This window comes from Condylura cristata, unplaced genomic scaffold (assembly GCF_000260355.1).
Source record: "Condylura cristata isolate star-nosed mole 26May11 unplaced genomic scaffold, ConCri1.0 scaffold00029, whole genome shotgun sequence".
In the NCBI taxonomy this organism is placed as follows: domain Eukaryota; kingdom Metazoa; phylum Chordata; class Mammalia; order Eulipotyphla; family Talpidae; genus Condylura; species Condylura cristata.
The window spans coordinates 25,433,461-25,453,797 of NW_004567130.1; the positions used below are offsets into that span (position 1 = coordinate 25,433,461).

General features: G+C 42.7%; 2 protein-coding genes across 6 annotated transcripts in view; one reads left to right on the plus strand and one right to left on the minus strand.

The window, feature by feature from the left end:
- The window catches only part of VPS29 (vacuolar protein sorting 29 homolog (S. cerevisiae)), a 7,533-nt gene extending 7,400 nt beyond the window's left edge, over positions 1–133 (minus strand). For both annotated transcript variants that reach the window (XM_004691062.2, XM_004691061.2), the window contains exon 1: positions 47–133. In XM_004691062.2, coding sequence (XP_004691119.1) covers positions 47–49 — 3 coding nt within the window. In that variant the 5' untranslated portion in view covers positions 50–133. The remainder of the gene's footprint in view (positions 1–46) is intronic.
- A 16-nt stretch (positions 134–149) lies between these two features.
- On the plus strand, positions 150–19,865 carry RAD9B (RAD9 homolog B (S. pombe)). Of its 4 annotated transcripts, XM_012731132.1 has the most exons (12): positions 150–375; positions 2,229–2,299; positions 4,011–4,160; positions 4,368–4,482; positions 6,674–6,773; positions 10,057–10,163; positions 11,434–11,540; positions 11,616–11,680; positions 12,218–12,340; positions 13,136–13,376; positions 13,498–13,573; positions 14,138–14,171. In XM_012731132.1, exons 1-11 carry the CDS (start codon positions 339–341, stop codon positions 13,540–13,542), a joined length of 1,161 nt encoding a protein of 386 aa, XP_012586586.1. In that variant the 5' UTR covers positions 150–338; the 3' UTR covers positions 13,543–13,573; positions 14,138–14,171. The 4 variants fall into 4 exon arrangements, with proteins under 4 accessions (XP_012586586.1, XP_012586585.1, XP_004690840.1 ...); XM_012731131.1 differs by lacking the exon at positions 14,138–14,171 and having other exon boundaries at positions 13,498–13,682; XM_004690783.2 differs by lacking the exons at positions 13,498–13,573; positions 14,138–14,171 and adding an exon at positions 19,263–19,865 and having other exon boundaries at positions 162–375.
- Positions 19,866–20,337: the final 472 nt, after the last annotated feature.

Here is a 20,337-nt window from a genome sequence, read left to right on the forward strand (position 1 = left end):
CCCGGGCCGAGAGCCGGGCCTCGCTCGCCGCGGCTGCCATCCTCACCATCCTGTCACTGGGCTCCGCTCAGTCAGCACAGCCGCCGCCGCCCTCTTCCTCAGGCTTCTCGGCGCCCCGCCCCCTCGCGCCCAGCCAATGAGAGACGGGGTCGGGAGGAGACCGCCTGACGGGGGCCCGCACGGGCCCTTCCCCGCCGAAAAGCGAAGCTGGCGCCTGAGAGTTCCTGCAGGCGGACGCAGGCTGCGACCGTGCAGCGCGGAGATGCGCGGGCAACATCCGGGCACCGGCGGCCGTCGACCTGAGGGACGCCGCGTGACCCGCTGCGGCGCCCGCGGCCATGCTGAAGTGCGCGATGAGCGGCAGTCACGTGAAAGGTGCCGCGGCCTTTCTTGCCTCCTTGGGTAGAAAAGAGCAAGTCTGACTTCATGGGGTCGTCGAGGAGGGCGCTCTCCTTTTGTTGACGCACAACTTTTATTTTCACGTGTGGCCCTGACGTGAGGTTGCGCCTCAGGACTGAGGCGGCGGGTGCGGGTCTCGAACTCCGGGGGCTAAGACTCCAGGGGGAGAGTCGGGGGCAGGTTAATGCCAGCACGGGAGACGAATGTTGGTGTCTGCAAGAAAAGCATAAGCCTGGCGTTTAGTCCAGGCCCCGCCATGCTTGCGTAGTTTCACTGGCACAAAGCGGTGGGTCCCTTCGGGCTCAGTCTCCTCATCTGTAAGATGGGAGCAAGGGCATCGTTACTGAGCCCGCAGGGAGGAAACGAACTCGGGAATGCGGGCGACGCGGGACGTTCCGATGAGTGTACTCGGAGCACGTACATCCGCCCAGAAAGTCTATCTGGAAGAGCACTAGCTCCTGCAGATTGCCACCGGACAGGGCACAGAAAGGTATCGGGTGTCCTGGTGGTCCCAGTCTGCAGACCCTGTGGCACAGGGCGGCGCGGAAAGGAAGCGCCCTCTTACCAGCTGCCGTTCCCAGTCCTCAGGGTTCTCGGGTGTGCGCCTCGCTGCTCCATGAGCAATTCTGCGCACAGTTGTTTGATTTTGTTTTTCCTTCTAGGATGCAAACACGACAAAGGCAGGCACTTCTTGTCTTGCTGATGCCTTGGGTTGTCTCTGGGACCTACTAGGTGCTCAGTTAAATAGTCACTGGCCGAATGAAAGGTCAGCCTTAGGCAGATCCAGGAAGAGGCCGTGAGAGCCACAGGTGCAGTAAGAGCGACAGGTGCCTCTCTCTCTCCCAGCTCCCCTCCCTACTTCTGATTCTTGTGTCTCACTCTGAGACCCAGGTCCCCAACTCACACATTTCTGACTGGTAAGCACTGTCCGATTTTCTGGAATTTTTTTCCTTTTTTCTACTTTTAATTGATGTGGCCATTCACTTACTGGATGTAAGTGGCATCCAACATCCATTTGCCACATTTTTACTTATTCATAACAGCGGCATGCCTGATGAGACCATCCAGCCCTGACCTCTCTTTCTACGTGTGTTTGCTGGGGAAATCTGGCATCTTCCATATTACCCTCAAACATCAGAAATGCATTTTGAATGTCTCTAACTTTTTCTCATGGCTTGTTTTGACATTGCCAACTATGAAGTTAGCAAAACCCTTCAAACCATCTTCTCCACACACTTGTTTTCATGATTTGGGTTAGGGTGATATATTAAACCAAATTTGAAAATACATTGGATAGAAACTGCCTGCCACAATAGTGCCATGTGACACTGCGAACATACAAAAAGGAAGAATTTTGTGGCATTTCATTCTTTATTGATAAATGCTTAGTACATGTCTGACATTCTCCCAAGGATATTATACTGAATTTTTAAAAAGATGTATTTATTTATGCATACAAGAGCTGGGGTACAGGCCAGAGGCACAGGGGGTGAGAGGACTCACCCTAGACAGTCTGGGGAGCAAAACAGGCAGATCTACTGAAATGCACTGCTGAGGGGAGCAGCAGGTGAGGCAGGAGAGGTCTGCTGTGCCCTGGGGGTCCCTCCCTGGCTGAGAGTCAAACTCATGCTGCAGGGGCTGCGGACAGCTTCACAGTTGTGCAGTTTTATCCCTTGCGCCACCAGGGAGATCCCTGTTCTGCATTTCTTACAGCATTGTAGCAGTGCAGGAAACTATTCTTTGTGGATTTGTCTGAATGGCAACGTAGTCCTATGATTTGTTCTTATTATTAGAAAGAATGTAAACTGCACCTTTCTTTTTCTCCACAGTATTTGGAAAAGCAATCCAAGCTCTTTCACGAATTAGTGATGAGCTGTGGCTAGATCCATCTGAACAAGGTGTAAGTAATAAAGTTAACCTCTATTAAGGCAAAAGATGTTTAAAGATCCCTGTCCAGACCAATATTAACTAAGAAATACAGAAATTTTAACTGTCCCTTCTTTAACATTTTGATTTTATTTATTTTAAAGAATTATTTAGGTATGCATACAAAAATGGGGGTGTTGGCCAGAGGTGTGGGGTGGGGGAAAGGATTCACCAGAGACACAGAGGGCATCAGAACAGGCAGATCTACTGAAGTCACTGCCGAGGGGAGAGTGGGCTAGACCCACCATGTGGGTCAGCTCCCTGCCTAGGGATTGAACTCATTATCTCAGTGCCTGGAGAGAGCTCCAGAGTGCTGAGACTAACCCCTGTGCCACCAGGGAGGCCTGACACCATTTGATAACAATGATATATGTTGAGCCTAGTAGACATAACCAGGCAGGTAAACACAATTTAAACCAGAAACCACAAACTGGTGTTCAAGAAGTTAGAGATGGCTTGCAGATTTGGGGGCAGGGGGAGGACTAGCACTGTGCTTTTTTTTTTTTTTTAATCTTTGCTTTGCTATTTAATTCTTTAAGTTGTAATTTTTAAAAATAATGTAATAGTTTATTTTTACATCGTTTTGTGCCTTTTTCCATCTCAGTTGTAATCCCCGTGGGCTTCCCACCACCAGTTCATCCGTGTGCCATCACCATAGTCCAGTGCATTTCCTCCCACCCCCATTTTTGATCCCGTTCCCCACTCCACTCCACCCCCGTAAAATGTCTCTGGTATGTAGTTATTCATTGTTATTATTATTATTTTCTCCCCTGGTCCTTTATACTCCTGCCATGAGTGAAACCATCTGGTATTTCCCCTTTTTTTTTCTGGCTTATTTCACTAAGCATGATCTCCTCCATGTTGCTGCAGAAGACATGTGTTTCTTTTTTTGGTTGCTGAGTAATATTCCATTGTGTACAGGTACCACATCTTTTTAATCCAGTCATCTTCTTTTGGGCATTTGGGTTGTTTCCATGTCTTTCCAACTGTAAATAAAGCAGCAATAAACTTGGGGGTGCAGGTGTCTTTTGAATCAGTGTTTTTGTGTCCTTTGGGTAGATACCTAGAAGTGGGATTGCTTCATATGGAAGCTCCATTTTTAGCAGTTTGAGGAACTGCCAAACAGTTTTCCATGGTGGTTGTACTAGTTTGCATTCCCACCAGCAGTAGCACTGTGCTTTTTTAAACAAATGAAATGAATTCTAACACTTAAAAATTTGAGAGTCCACACAAAAACCCAAATTTCCTGCATCTCTTGAAAACTCATAAGACCTGATAATTTTGGGCCCATATCCCATGACTGTAGTTGGTTGAAGCTGAGTATCGGTTTGTCACTTTTTATAATCTGCTGCAATCTTTTTACTACCTTTTATTTTGCCTTCTGCCACTTTGTATGTTGAAGTTAAGGCCCATGTAGGCTTTAAAATTTTATCATGTCAGCATGCAAGATTTTAGATGTCATGCCTCTGTGTACTCAATGTAGACACATACATGTATGTACACATGTAAATTCAATATACACTGTAAATGTAGTCCATACTGTATGTTTTATAATGTATTTGTGAAATTTAGCACATATATGCACGCATTTTAAACACATTTAATTGTGATGTTATATATAATTTTTTAAATTAATCATTTGAAGGAAGTTGATCTCCTAAATGGCTATAATTTAATTTTTCCAGCTTGCTCTAAGATCTGTGAATTCCTGTCGGTCAGCATATGGATGTATCGTCTTCTCTCCTGTGTTTTTTCAACATTATCAATGGACAACCCCAGCGAAAATGAATGATAATGATAAAGCATCAAATTTAAATTGCAAACTGGGAATGAAAGTAAATATAATTGACAAGGGTTTTGTCTTCTGTTATAGAAATACCTGTTCTGTGAGATGTAACATCTATACTTAATGCTTGGTTTAAATGGCTTGCAAAACAAATCTATTCCTTTATAAATCTACATGTTCTTCTTTTGTCAGTTTTTAAAACAAATCAAACCACCATATTAAGTTTATACTGTTCTAAAATGTATTTGTGTTACAGTCAATCCTGCCCATCTTTAGATGTCTGAATTCCCTCGAAAGAAATGTAGAGAGATGCAAAATATTCACCAGATCTGATACATGCAAAGTAGTTATTCAGTTCTTCTACAAACATGGTAGGTATAATTTAAACTAGTTTTAAAAAGATGAAATAATTTTAACATTTAAAACCTGAGAGTCCAGGTTAGACTCTGTTAATGTCTTATGTTTCTTACATTTAGAATATTTCAGAGGCATGTCAAGACCTCTCAAGGCATTGTTGCTTAGAATTTGCTTAGTCTTGTGGTTGAGTATTATGAGTATTTTTACTAAGTATGCTTAGTTTTGTGGTTGAGTATTTTTAACTTTTCAGTGGCAAAAACTTTTCCTGCATACAATTTTTTTAAATGTCCATTTCAATTCAAATAATTGTCCTAAGATAAACTGGTGCTCTGTGTATTTGGACTAAACTACAAATGTTCCCTGTTAAGAAAAAGAATGGCCACCTGTCATGAAAGCTGTGTAGGAGACAGTATTATATCTGACCCCAAAAAGGAGTAGTAACTGACCTAAGGGCACAAAGCTGGTAAGCTGCAGAACCCGGACTTGAGCCACAGCGCTGGGATCCAAAGCCTTCGTTCAGTCACTCTGCTACACCCAGTTGTAAAACAGATCTCCACCCTCACATGGCAGCTACTCAAATATCATACTCATACGACTTCCATGTTTAAATATACGTAGTGTGTTGATAAGAGGATAGACCTGAGCACCACAGGTTGGAGTGGAATTCTCTCTAGTTCTTCCTTGCTGAGACCTTGAGTAAATTATTTGACATCTCTGTGACTCAGTGTCTCAATATGTAAAACAAGAACAGTTTTAGTGCCAGACTCCTAACATTTTCATGAAGATTCAAGGAACTTTAGGAAGTGATAGCTCTAAGATGTTTAAAAGAGTCCCTGGCACATTCTTTCTATGTGATTGCTATTTTATTTGAAGTTAACAGAATTGTATGCTTTACAGACTATGGTATTTAGACTACAGGTCTAAATCATTTTCTGTAGTGAGTAGTCTTATGCAAGGTCTTCTTAGTATTATAATTTATTTTACATTTCCCAACTTTATTTTACATTTCTGTTGATGCTTTTATTAAGAGTTTAATATACACATATTTACTTCATTTTTTCTCTGTTAAATGGGATAATCTGGGCCCTCCCTGGTGGCACAGCAGCTTAAAGCACAGCACTAAGAAGCTAAAGCCACTGCAGCATGAGTTCGATCCCCACCCCGGAGGTGACCACATGGTGCGGCAGAACTCTCCTGACCCCCCCACCCTCCCCAGCTGCTCCCCTCAGCAGTACTTCATCAGTCGGCCTGTTCTGCTCCCCACTTTGTCGCTGGTGAATCCTCTCCCTGCCCCCTGTTCCTCTGGCCTGTCCTCCAGCTCTGTACGCATAAATAAGTAAATCTTTTTTTTAAATGGGGTAGGTCATAGTCTGGCTTAATCCAGGCAGCGCAGCTGCTGCTTCTTTTTCTTATTCTTTAAAAAATTCTCTCAGCTCTACTTTCCTACATGTTTTTTATCCTGAGTCCAGCTTTTGTTATAAAGTAATGATAAGATGACTTCCAGCAGCGGCTTGCCTACGTGCTGTTCTTTCACAGTCAGGAGTGAGAGCCTCACCTCTTATGTCCAGTGAACAAAAGGGAGTGATTTCAGAGGGAAAGAATTCAGGCCTAATTTCAAAAGTCCTAGATAGAAATACGTTTAAAATCATACATATGTAATCTGTTGTGAGCAATCACTATTTTACACACAATTTCAATAATTATGTGTATTTCCAAACAATCTGGGAATTCTTGGGCCAGTATGAGCAGGGGTTGTGGCTTGTTGCATGGTGCCCACTAGGGGGCAGTAAACACATTTTCTTAAGGAACGGTGCTTCTGCTGGATAGCAAATGTTACCTTATTTTTTAAATATTTATTTATGCATACAAGAGCTGGGGTGTAGGACAGAGGTGTGGGGGGCTGTGTATGAAAGGATCCACCACAGATAGAGGGGTGCAGAACCAGCAGACGGAAACACACTGCTGAAGAGAACAGCAGAGAAACAGGAGCGGCCTGCTGCTCCATGTGGGTCCCCTCCCTGGCTGAGAATCAAACTCATGCTGCCGTGGCTGCTGGAGCTTCAGAGCACTGACCCTAACCCCTTGTGCTTCCAGGGAGGCCCATAGTGTTACTTTAATTTTATTATTTTAGTTTGTGAAACCTAAAAGCTTTTAAATCTGTTCATTTTAAACTTAGAATTAATAGGTTGCTTTACTCTTTTTAAGGTGTTAAAAGAACTCATAATGTGTGTTTTGAAGAAAGTCAACCTTTGCAAGTTATTTTTGAAAAGAATATGTGCACTAATACACTAATGATTCAGCCAAGGTAATGGATTCTGTTATTTTTCTTTTCTTTTTTTTTTTTTTTTTACTATAGTGTGGTCGAAAAGGAAAAAAAAAATTAATGCCCTGGAGCTTTAAAATAAGTAACCTTTTTTACATATACACAATGGAATATTACTCAGCAACTAAAAAAAAAAAAGAAACACATGTCTTTTGCAGCAACATGGATGGAGCTGGAAAAGATCATGTTTAGTGAGATAAGCCAGAAAGTAAAGGAAAAATACCGGATGGTTTCACTCATAGCAGGAGTATAAAGGACCAGGGAAGAAAATAATAATAATATGACTATAACAACTATATACCAGAGGACATTTTCTGGGGGTGGCATGGGGTATGGGATCAAAAACAGTGGGGGGAGGGAAATGCAATGGACTATGGTGAAGGCACACGGGTGATTTGGTGATGGGAAGCCCAAGGGGATTGCAACTGAGATGGAAAAATGCACAAAAATATATATAAATAAACTATTATAAATTTTTTTTTAAATAAGTAACGTTTTTTTTAAAGCTAGCACTTGACTTGGAGAAACTATGTTCTAGGGTCAAGCTGAAACCTTGAGAGAGGTAATAGCAGATAATTGTCTAATGGTAGCCATAATAATTCAGTGGCTAAGAACTTTCTAAAATATCCCATTAGTGGCTTTCTACAGCAAGTGATACCAAGAGAAATATATACTGCCTGATCATTTTTTTTTTTGCACTTCTATAATGCCTTCTGTCATTCTTAAAACACACAGCTCAACGAAATTTTAACATTTTTGCTATAAACTAATTTTATCCCTAAGTGGTCTTGTCTTTGTTTTTTTATCTAGAGAATGACTTGGGCTTATTTGTCAGTGAAAATGCACCCAATTTTTTAGTTAGCATTAAACATTAATTATTTTGTGAGCCAAAAGATTTTTAAATTACAGAAGCAACATATGACCCCTGCACTATGTCTAAAATGTACAGAGGCTTGTAAAGGAGATTAAGTTTGTTTCCGTATTCCATGCCTCTGGCGGGCATGGGTAGCAGCTATGAAGAGCTTGATGTATGTCAATCTGGAGCATTTCCTATGTATAGCCAGTCTGTCACTCTTCTTTTTTCCTCTGGCTTCTGGATGTCTATTTCTGTCTCTCAAGTTTATATCACATATTAAATACATACTTAAGCTTTTTTTTTCCCCCTAAGGAAAATGCCCCACTATTCTTGTTTGGCAATTTGCTTTTAGAATCTTCTATCAGTTCGCTTAAATCCTTATTCTTTTTAACGATTGCATAGGTTTTCATTGTGTGACTTAACCATCATACTTACTTCTTATCCTGTTACTGAAAAAGTAGGTTTTCCCAACTTTTGCTCTCACAAACAATGCTCCCAGTAGTACATAGGATAGTGTATTAGCTATCTAATGCTGTGGAACAAATTTCCCCAATTTTAGAAAAGGACATGCTATTACTTCATAGTAGTAAGTATGGCTCAGATGCAGGCTTCTGACTTGTGGCCTCTGAGGTTGAAGTTAAGCTGTCAGCCAGGGCTGTGATCGCATCTAAATGCTGGACATGGGAGATTCACTTTCACGCTCACTGACGTGGCAGGCAAGAGACTGCAGAAGATCCACTTCCGAAGCGTACGCATGGGCTGCTCAGCCTCGCTGCCCCACAAGCACGTCTCCCTACTGTCTGAGTGTCCTCACCACATGGCGGCTGGCCGCCACACGCAGACACACGCACCGAGATGGGGGACTTCCCACTATCGTCTCATCACTTCTGCCCTTTTTGTAGAAGCAAAGCTCCAGGCCAAGCCCCTATTAAGGAGAAGGGGATGACCTTGGGGGCCATCTTCTAAGCTACCCAAAGTAAGTTTTAGAAATGTGGCCCTCCCTGGTGGCGCAGCGGGTTGGAGCACAGCATTGAGAAGCTGGAGCCGCTTCCGCATTGAGTTCGGTCCCCGCCTGCCCCGGAGGTGACCACATGGCGCGGCAGACCTCTCCTGACCCGCCCGCTGCTCCCCTCAGCAGTGGACTTCGTAGATCTGCCTGTTCTGCTCCCCGCTCTGTCTCTGGTGAAGCCTCTCGCCGCCCCTGAGCCTCTGGCCTGTATCCCAGTTCTGTATGCACAAATAAATAAATCTTTAAAAAAAAAAAAAGAAATGAAACTGCCGGTTAAACTTAGACTAGTTTAAAATTTGCATGCATATTGACTAACATGCAAAATTGTAAAGTTCGTGCCAATTTACATTCCTACCAAACGCATAGGAGAATCTTTCTAAGTGAAGGAAGGATATGATTGATCTTTAAAATTTTTCCCAACCTGATAGGTAGAAAATGGCATTGTTAGATCTTCTTTGTTATTATTAGGACATTTGAGCATTTTTTCATGTATTAATTGCAATGTGTATTTTTCCTCCTTTTTCAATTGCATACGTACCTTGTCATTTTTGTATCAGGCTATTTGGTATTTTGTACAACACCTGCCCCTTAACAGGAAACATCCCAGATGAAGTTGGTCATGTTCCTGATATTTTGGCATCAAGAAACACTAGCATCAGGCTAACACAAACATTACAAAAATTCTAAGAATCTCATTTTTATCTAACAACACCTCAATTTCAAAAGTCGTCCAGACTTACAATAGTAAAGACAAGTAACCTAAATAAAAATGAGTTTAAACGGACCTTTATTTCCCTAGAAAGAATATGTGACTTAAGTGCATGAGCAAATGCTGGACACCCTTGGTCACTAGGCCAATGTAAATCACCGTGAGGTCTGTGAATTGTATCATTGTTAATTACATCTCAATCAAGGGAAGCTGGAATGAAGGGGCATCAGGGTGGCAACATGACATTGACAGTGCAGCTAATACTCTAGTGGGAACAGAGGGAAAGAACAGAAGCAGCTGCCCACGTACAAGCCTCCTCCCTCCTCCCCTGGGGCGCCAGGAATGTTCACCCTGCTCTAGTCCAAGTGTGCCCTGCTCTGGTCTCTTAGGAAGTGAGCCCAGGCCAATTTTTAAAAATTATATTGGCATAAAAACATCGACTTAAAGACATTTTGTTCTGTAGCTTTCACGTATTTTACTAAGAATGTGCTTTACTATTCTCTTACCCGCCAAATGCAGCTACACTTTTAGAATCTACTAATATGGCAGCCCAGCAGGCCTCGTGTACACCTTCCTGACTCTATACCAGTAACTTATTTTTTTTACAGATGAAAGATTTCATTTATACAGGTGGACAATATGATCATTTATGCTTTTGAAACAATATATTACTTTCCTTTACATTTTATAGAGTGCTTGCTGATGCAATTGTTCTTTTTACATCGAGTCAAGAGGAAATTACCCTTGCTGTTACTCCACTAAATGTTTGCCTTAAGAGTTCTAATGAGGAATCAATGGGTAAGGATTATATCTATCAGTGTTTTGATGGAACACTATTTCTGACTTTCTGGATTATTAAACATACAGTAAATATTAGTGGCATAATATTTATTTTTGTTTAAAATGTATTAAGTGGGGACCTACCTTGTCACGTTAAGTCTCAGGCTACCACCTCTGCAAACTGAGTTTAATCCCAGTCGGGATATGGCATAGCAGACCTCTACTGTCTCTGACGCTGCTCCCCTCAGCAGTGTACTTCATCCATCTGCCTATTCTGCTCCCCACTCTGTCTCTGTTGAATCCTCTCACCCCTGCACCTCTGGTCTATACCCCAATTCTTCTATGCATGCATGCATGGATAAATAAATAAATAAATCTTTAAAAAATGTTATAAGATGTAGTAAGATAATTTACAAGATTTATTTTATTTATTTATGCTCATAAGAGCTGGGGTGTAGGCCAGAGGTGGCTGGGGGAGTGGGCAGGTGAGAGGATTCACTAGAGACAGAATAGGGAGCAGAGCAGGCAGATCGACTGAACACTGCTGGGGGGGCGCAGCAGGCATGAGAAGGAGAGGTCTGCTGCGCCATATGGGTTAACTCTTGGTTAGGGATCGAACTTACGTTGCAGTGGCTGCAGATAGCTTCATAGCACTGCAACTTAACACCTTAGGCCACCAGGCAGGCCCTCACTTACATTTTTAAAAAAAGATTTATTTATTTATTCATACAGAACTGGGGTACAGACCAGAAATGCAGAGGGTGAGAGGCTTCACCAGAGATGAGTGGGGAGCAGAATAGGCAGATTGATGAAGTACACTGCTGAGGGGAGCAGTAGGTGAATCAGGAGAGGTCTGCCGCGCCCTGTGGCCATGTGGATCTCCTCGGGGCAGGTGGGGATCGAACTCCCGCTGTGCCACCCTCATTTACATTTTTAAGAGATCCAAAAAATTGAGTTGAGTTCCAGGAGTGACTGTACAAGACCATGAAGTGGATAGAGACCGAGTGGAGGCTGCTAGCCTCTTCCTCTTAAGGCCTGCTCCCAGTAAACAGTACCCGTTTGCTCACCATATCTGACCCACTGGTCAGAACAGTCAGAGCACCTAACCACCCAGATTCTAGGGGGAGACATAATCAGACCTCACCTCTCAATGAAATTGTCAAAATATTTGTTTACTTTTAGCCTACACTTGAGGTTATAATTCTGTATTAAAATATAACAAAAAAAAAAAAAACAAATACCTCCGGAACTAATTTTGTTCTTTATTTTCCTACAAAAAATTGAATAGATTTGACCAATTCTCTGTACAGTGAGATGCTTGTTGGGCCAGACGAGTTTGACATCTTTCAAATTGGAGTTGACACTGAAATAACATTTTGCTTCAAGGAACTGAAGGTAAACAAAACTTGTGTCAAATTAAAAGTTTTACTTTTTTTCAAATAAACATTGCAAGTATTTTTCTTCTTTCAGGGAATGCTGACATTTTCAGAAGCTGTACATGCTCCTGTATCTATTCATTTTGACGTTCCTGGGAAGTAGGTCCTTTGGAACTTTCTGAGATTCTTCTTTTCCTTTTGTAATATATCAATAATAAGTATTTGGGTCACTTTGAAATTAATTCTAACCTCAGGGATTTCTTAATGTTACTAGTAGCAATGATCAGGCTAAAATTTTGAAAGATGTCATAACATGGCACTTTTTAATTAATAATTTGATTGAAAAAGATCTGGGCTATAGAGTGAAAGCATTCATACATTTGACATGGTGCTGAATAAATTGCCTAATTAGGAAACTCCACAAAGCTTAGACAAATTAAATCTCTTAACACTATGATACTTCATATACTTCAGAATTAAAATTCAAATGAGATTAGGTAAAGATAGATCTATTTTATGAAATTGGGCCTGATGCTTTCTTGGGGTCTTCAACTCCTAGGACTGTGTTAATTTGTGAAAAGATAAAAAGGACTTCCACCTTCAATGTTTGTGTTTACTCCTGAGTTATTATTTTCTAATATTTCCCAGTGTTCATCAGAAAATGTGATGTTTCTTTTGACTCTGCCTTTTTTTTAGACCTATGGCTCTAAGTATTAACGATATGTTATTGGAAGCTAACTTTATTTTGGCTACATTGGCTGATGAGCCAAGCAGAGCATCTTCTCCACAATCGTCGTGTCTTTCACAAAAGCGAAAAAGGTGAGGCCGTATTTTAATGCCTTTATTGGTTGGGCGTAAGTTATTGCTATGTTATTCTGAAATAATTCAGTGGCATTCATTTAGGAAACAACTGAGTAAAATTTAAGAAATTCAGATATTTTGACTGAAGCAGGAAGAGCTATTGTAAAACCTAACATATACTACATAGAGCTATCACCAGTCTTACATTAGATACTTTTTTCTCTTAAGCTCAGAATTTAACAGGATTGTGTGGATTACCACAGTCATTGCCCAAACTCATTTCCATCTTTAGTAATTGTTTTTGGGGACTGATACAGTGTTAGGATTCATGGAGATATCTGTGTTACTCGCTAGAACTAGCTTTTTACAGTCGTGGTGGTAGGCATTGCTTTTCCTTCTTTTACTCAACTTTATGGGAGTAGTAGTGCTTCACTATAGAAGTAAGAAAATTCATGGGAAATTTGGACAGTGCAGAAAAGAATAAAATGAAGCTCACCCATAATTGCATCTAGAGATCGACACTATTAACATTTAGCTCCTGTCTTTCAGGTTTTTCATTTTGTCCATCTTGTATTTTTTTAAGATTTATTTATTTATGTATACAGAACTGGGGTACAGGCTAGAGGTGCAGGGGTGGTGAGACAATTCAAAGAGTGGGGAGCAGAACAGGCAGATGGACGAAGTCCACTGCTGAGGGGAGCAGCGGGCAGGTCAGGAGAGGTCTGCCGCGCCATGTGGATCACCCTCACAATTAAAAAAATAAGGTATTTCAGAGCAAACAATTCTTTCATTTAATCCATATCAATACTTCAGGTCTGATCTGCCACGTTCAAATTCAAACACTGGTGAAAATGTAACCAGCAAGGCCACACCAGAGTATATAGCAAGAAAAACAACAGCTAAAAGATTCTGTCCTACAGAGACACCCCCAGTGTCTGCACTGGCAAACTGTGGCAGCCCAGCAGTGAAAAAGACAATGGGAGAAGTCTGTGAAGTTGCAGAAAGCAGCGTCAGCGACACGGAGGAAGCGCCTGGCTCCCCTTACCTCAGGAAGGTAAGGGGGGAAGTTGGGCCTGACCAGCTCTCGTCAAGGACTCTCATCACTCGCCTCCCTTGCAGTCTTCCTGCTCCAGCCACCCCAATATCTGAAAACCAGTCTCTCTACTTTCTCACAGGAGAGAGGTGGAGCCAGTCTGGGTGCAGAAAAGACCAATTTATAGAGTGTCGATCCAAAATAACTACATCGCCGAGGTAGTAATTTCTAACAATGTACATTCAAGTAGAGATTTGGGCCACTTGTTTTTAACAATAAGTTATTGCTCAGAATACAGTTTATCTTTGAATACAAATAATATGCTAAAATCACACAATTTGTTTTATAAAATGCTTTCTATGTTTCCTAAAGGCAGCCTTTTTAACGAATGGAGCTGGGAGACGTGGATAGCACATGCAAACATGTTTTCTATTCTTGTTTTTCAAATTTAGTTGGGAAATCTTTGCTCCTACTAGTACGAACGTAAATTTCACCTCCCAAAACATCACAAATTCCTACTTAATAACATCCGAGTTAACAACACATTATATTACCAACATTTTACAAGAGGGAGATAAGCTTCACAGAATGCAGTAGTGTTAAGCCTTAAGAAATCTATTGAAGATGCACATGAGTCATTAGAATTTAGAATGTCTCAGAGATAGTCTGCGTTTGCAGTTTACATTAATGTTTTATTCAAGCTTTTTTGCTGCTGCTATTATTACTGACTTGGAAATACAAATTTCTTAGAATTAGAAATTTGAAAGGAGACATACTTTTAGGTCGTTATCTCATGCTGTATTGAAGACGTTCAGGATAGCAGCCTTCACTCACCGTTCAGCTTGATGGGTAAGTTCATAGATGTCCTGTGGGATGCCCTGCGCGTAGGGGAATTCTCTCTTCCGAATGACTAGCTTGACCTTAAAGAGAAAACTACAATCTCTTTTCATTATACAAAAGCTTTTCCACTTCCTGGTTTTTCAATGACACATATTGTGCAATAAATTCAAGATATTTTCTTGTGGTTTCCCCTCCCTGAATTTTCCTTAAGAGGGCCAGTTTCCCCACCAAGAAAAGTGACATGAACTGTAAGCTCTTTTGGTGAAGAACTGCAGGAGTTGCACTCTTCTTCAAATTGCCTAGATGCCACGAAAGTTCTAGTGAGAAAGATCTGTTTTCAAAAGTAGCTAGTTACCTTACTTGATGTGGTAAACGCCTACAGAACTGAAATTACATTATGGGAAAGTCATTTACCTGAAGCACAGTGAGCCTTCCCGTTGGCCTCCACACCTGCATTCTCCTCCACCCTGTTCCCACAGTGTCTTGAGGAGATTCTGTGCAAACCTTACATCTGCAGTGAGACATGGGGATGCAAAGCACCGGCTTTGGATTTCTGGGTGCAAGTCCCTGTTCTGCCACTTTGTCGCTGTGTGACTGGAACGAGCTACTTACATTTACTTTGGTTTATTTTTATCAGTAAAATAGGGATGATAGTAACAGCCAGTAAATAGAAATGTAAGAGTTATAATACACAGTCAGTGCTCTTAGATGTTAGTCACTGCTACGGTCCCTTTCTGGCTTGGAAAACCTTGGAGCGTTTTTGCTGCTCGCACTGCACTGGTTACTCATTCTGGGGCTTCCCTGGGGTGTTTAATACAAACTTCACCAGGCCTCCTCCTGTCCTCCCTCCTCCCCTATGCCAGGAATAGCAGGTAGGTATCCTCTCAGGCCAGCACTGGTTGTGCAAGCCGCGTGTGACTGTAAACGGCATCTCTTGATGAACAGTCAGGCCTGCCCTCCAGAGGCCATCTCCTGTGGGCAGACTAATGCAGCAGGCACTACAGTGCTTATAAATCTTTTACAGTAATACGGCCTACTTCCTTTGTTCACTTCTGTTAGTTTTAACTTTTCATTCTAAAATAATGCCATTTTTAAAAATCGCGAAACAATTTTCCTACATACCTATATACCCTTCTCTGACATTTTATGCAACAGTACAATTAGCACTGGAGAAAAATTGGGAAATACAAATAAGAGAAAATCAGAAGCAATCACAAGTTGGTTTTGTACTCTACCTTTTAAAGGTGTTTCTTAGGCAAGCATTTGCACACAGTAGCACATCTACACATCAGTTTTTAATTTAAAAAATTTGAAATAGATTCAGACTCACTTGTGCAACTGGTATAAATGATTTCCCAAAGTCCTTTGTTCGGAGCACGTCAATGCCACAGGCTAGCAGCGTCTCCTCCAGCCGGGAACAGTTTTCTAAGCCTTCCTTTGTCTTTCTTGTCCTTCCCTGAATTTGACTTTTCTCCTGGCTTTTCTCTGATTAAGTTTAGGTTCTGTGTTTTGGTGAAAATACAAGAGTATGCTATGTTGTCATGCTTTGTTGCTGGGAGGCTCGCAGTGACTCGTCTCCCCCTCGGATGATCCTAACTTCCCTCTTGGACGGGTGAAGTTGTCGCTTGCCCATCTCTCCACTGGAGAGTTCCTGTTTTTCTGTTACTAATTAGTGAAGGTTTTGTGGCAAGAGGCTTTGAGACTATATAAATATTCTGTTTCTCATCACTTTTTGCTTATTTACTATTTTTAAATCTAAAATAGTTTCTACAGTGATGTTTGTCAAATGGTGATTTTACTTTTTCCCCCTCTTTATTAGAGGAAAGACTATGTTAAGAATTTTTCCTTCCTCACTATTTGTTATTCAATTATGCTTAAGGCTGCTGGGAGTCTTTTCAGGTTGGTGCCTGTGTTCCTTTGACATGTCTCCAACATTTTTTGAGCTCTTCCTTACTCTTGGAACCTGAAAGTGCTCTAGTCTTAACTTGCCTCTCTCCTGTGCCAGCCACAGAATCAGCCATTTCTCTAGGTTTCTCCGACTGGAGATAGTAAACAGAAGTCGTTCCTGGGAACTAGGGATGCTCTCTGTACTGGGGTTTCATTTCTTCTAAGCTCTCTTAAGAGGAAGGAAATACAGGTACTTGTTGACACATACACGCCACTTTGTGTACAGACGTATCTGCAAATATACATGCGCACACACCCATTAATTCATACTGATGCTTTCAACCCGAATTCAGTCCCCTCGGGTCCCTGCCGGCCTCTCCACTTTGCTAACTTACAACCCTTTTGTGTTTCAAAGAGAAACTTGGCTCTTATTACCCACAATATATTTACTTACTTTCCGTCCTCTTGGAAGTGTTCTAATAGTTTCAAGATTGCTAACTTACACCCCTGGAAAAACAAACCTGCTAATTAGCGGTTCGAGATTTAGGAATATTATTGTCTTCAGCTCTAAAGCATATATTCAAATGCTGCATGTCAAAGGTTACTTAGTCTTTTCTTCCGGTCTGCTGATGTCACCCTGGAGCTTTGGGCGCCGTCCTTGTCTTTGGGACCATCAGACTGGGAGGGTTTGCCGGCTTCCTGTTGCGCTAAGCCCCTCCCTGCTTGCGCCCTGTGCGCAGGGCACCTCAGGAGAATGTTTCATTAGCTCCTCATTTACCATGTTTCTTTTTGCGCAAATGAGCAGATACATATTTTTTTTATTCCTTATACTGTTAGTGCTGTTTTCCGCTTTGCTTTTTGCACTTGACAGTGTTTCTGGAAATTGCTCCGTGTCAGTCTCTCACTTTTCCCCTCAGCAGCTGTGTAGTGTGGGGTGTGGGAATGCGCCACCGCTAACTCAACCGCGCTCTTAGACTCCTTCACTCTCACCTCCGGGGTATTTTGCAGTTACAAAGCTTCAACCAATGCCTTTTGCACATACACTTTCCTATGTTGTAAGTGTATCTTCAGGCAAATTCCGTAAGTTTCTTAAGTGCATATGTGGTCCTGTTAGGTGTTACTGGATTCCTCTCCAAAGGGGCCGTCGGCTTTCTTCATGCAATAGACAGAGGGTCTGTTTTCTCCAGTCTCCACTCTGGCAGACACCCTATGTTGTCACACTAATAGCTGCGAAATAGAATCTCAGAGTAGTGGTTTTTTTTGTTGTGTTTTTTTTTTAAAGATTTATTTGTTTGTGCATACAGAACTGGGGTACAGGCCAGAAACTCAGGGGCAGCGAGAGGCTTCCCCAGAGACAGAGTGGGGAGCAGAACAGGCAGATGACGAAGTCCACTGCTGAGGGGAGCAGCAGGCGGGTCAGGAGAGGTCTGCGGCGCCCTGTGGTCACCTCCGGGGCAGGCGGGGATCGAACTCACGCGGAAGCGGCTTTAGCTTCTCAGTGCTGTGCTGTGACCCGCTGCGCCACCAGGGAGGGCCCTCAGAGTAGTTTTAACCTCCATCTCTCCAGTTATGAGGTTGAACATCCTTTCATGTATGTAAAGACATTTAATTTTCATTACTATGAATAGTCTCATTGTTTTCTTTGTTCTTATATCCCTTCAGTTTTGTTTTTTTTAAAGGTTTACTTATTTATACATACAGAACTGGCAGACAGGCCAGAGGTGCAGGGGCTGTGAAAGGATTCAGAGAGGCAGAGTGGGAGCAGAACAGGCAGATCGAGGAAGTCCACTGCTGAGGGGAGCAGAGGGGTGACAGGAGAGGTCTGCTGCGCCCTGTGGGTCAGCTCCAAGGTTGGGGATCAACCTTGTGCTGCAGTGGCTGTGGCTGGCTTCATAGTGCTGGCTTTAACCCGCGCACCATGAGGGCGGGCCCTCACTTGAACTTTAATAGCAACTTAATCTAGCTCCATTAAGAAAAAAATCTGGTTTTTCTTTTATTGGAGTTTCCTCAAATTTCTGTTAAAATGGGGGGAAACTGACATCTTTAAACTGTTGCATCACTCTGTGCACAAACAGGCAGCGCACTTCCACTGTTCAGATCTACTTGGTCTCTTCAGGAGCGTTTCAAAGTTTTTCTGTGGTAACTTTTACATATTTAAGTTTACTCCTCAGTGAACTTAAATTTACCTTCTCTGTTGCTGTTATAAATGGAGTTGTCTGCACCATTATATTCAGACTGCCTGTATTTGTGTCTATAAAGGCGGTAGTGGCTGTGTGGGGTGACAGGGAAGATGGAGGATGGCTCTGGTGTGATCAAACAGCTTCGGTGCACACTAAGACCTCGAGTTCAGTTTTGGATGTTGCAGCAAACAAGTAGAATGGATGGAATGAAATCCCAATTCCAGCTTCCAGACCTCCTGGCAGAGATGATTCGTTTCAGTCATGTAAAGTAGTGGTTCTCAGCCGGGGCGAGTACGCCCACGGGGGACATTGGGCAATGACCAGACACACTGTGGGCTGTCACACGCTGGACGGGAGCCTGCTGCTCAACATCCCCCATGCACAGGACATCCCACCCCAAAGACTCCTCAGGCCTCAAACTTGAGCAGCGGAGGACGAGAGATCCTGTGCCGGAGGCTGGGTCAGCTGGGCAGTGTGGCAGGAGGAAGGTGTGGAAGAAAGGCACTTTCACGTGAAGAATGAACACTGTCATGGGCTTAAGGCTGTGGCAATTTCTGGCGACCAAACTAAGAAGTTTCTGGGGGAAGAGGGGTGCGCAGCGGGCGCCAGCAGCTTTTAAAGGTAGAACTGGGGAACTAAGAAGAATGGAGACAAGCACAGAGCGCCACCAGCAGATGTCTGAAAGTGGGATGAGGCTCTTGACGTATTTTAAATACGAGACCATCGTTTGGTGCTGAGGCCGGAGGGCTGCTGCTGGCTAGGGGAGGTGGGGCGGAGCGGAGCTTGCAGTTTGCCCGTAGCCCTGGGGTTTATTCTGATGGTCCAGGCAGAGGCGTCAGAAGCAGATCACTGACCCCCAAAACACACCCCTGAAGACAGCGGTTTTGTTTTCGGGGGTGGGCGTCCGGGCCCCCCGCAAAGCCAGAGGCCATAGGGACAGTGTACTGAAGGGAGCACTGAGTACTCGCTTTCACTGAGTCAAGTTCCTCTTTTCCCCCAGTTTTCTTGCATGTTCTTTGGAGCCGTTTCTCCTGATCAGCGAGAACACCGCAGCCACCCTTTTGGGAGTCTCGCCACAGCGAGCGACAGTGATGAGGACACGAATAACGGCAGTTTCTCCGCAGTCTAACACTCTGGTGGCCATTTGCTGGGGCAGTTGCACCGCAACCATGATCTCATACTTAGTACATAAAGCTAGAAATTATCTCGGATCGCCTGAAATGGAGAATGGGCTTGTTTAAAACATCTTGTATACCCACATACCTAACCCGAGCTGCTCGTCAGGTGTAGGTAACTCACTCAAGTCCACTGTACTACTTCAGAGCAGGAGTTAGTTATGCAGGGAAAACTCATTAGACCCATTACCCTCACGCTGGAGCGCTTTGCTCTGCCGGCTTTATAAAGGCAACTCCAGTAGCCACTTGGAGTGTGTCAACATGGCTTGTAGTTTTGCGACTTGAAAGTAGGTAGGTTTGGTATTTGATTGCAAACATTTGCTTGTTGGTGCTTTCAAACATAGTAAAAACTTATGCAGTCTTTTCTCACTTAATGTCATGCCTTTTTTTGTGCTTTGGTTTTTATATTTTAAGGTTTTTAAAATAGCCCCTGAAAAAAAGTCAAGAATAAAAATATCATAGCTACCTCCCACATGTTTGAATATTTTTACAGATCATAAAATTTTATTTCATAGCCTGAATTATTCTGATTTTCAAATGTGGTTTTTATATTTGCAGTGTAACTCTTGAAAGAACTAATGAGCATGAGGCCAAACATTATTTCTGTATTATCTGATACAGGGCAGCCACCTTCACTGCTAAGAATTCCTGGGTGGAAGGGGAAGGGAGGTAGAAGATAAATGTTCTTTGCCCCTTTAAGAATTAGCTCTTTACCTGCACAGGCTACAAAATCTGGCACAAAACCGATGTTACATAACATGTTACAATGGTGCCTTTCCTCACCTAAACCTGTTTACAATCAATTAAAACCTGACAAACTAGACTTCTGTAGCTTTGCACTGTTAGGTCCTTGTAAAACCATGAAGTCACAAGGAAACGTCAACTTACGAACAGTTGTAC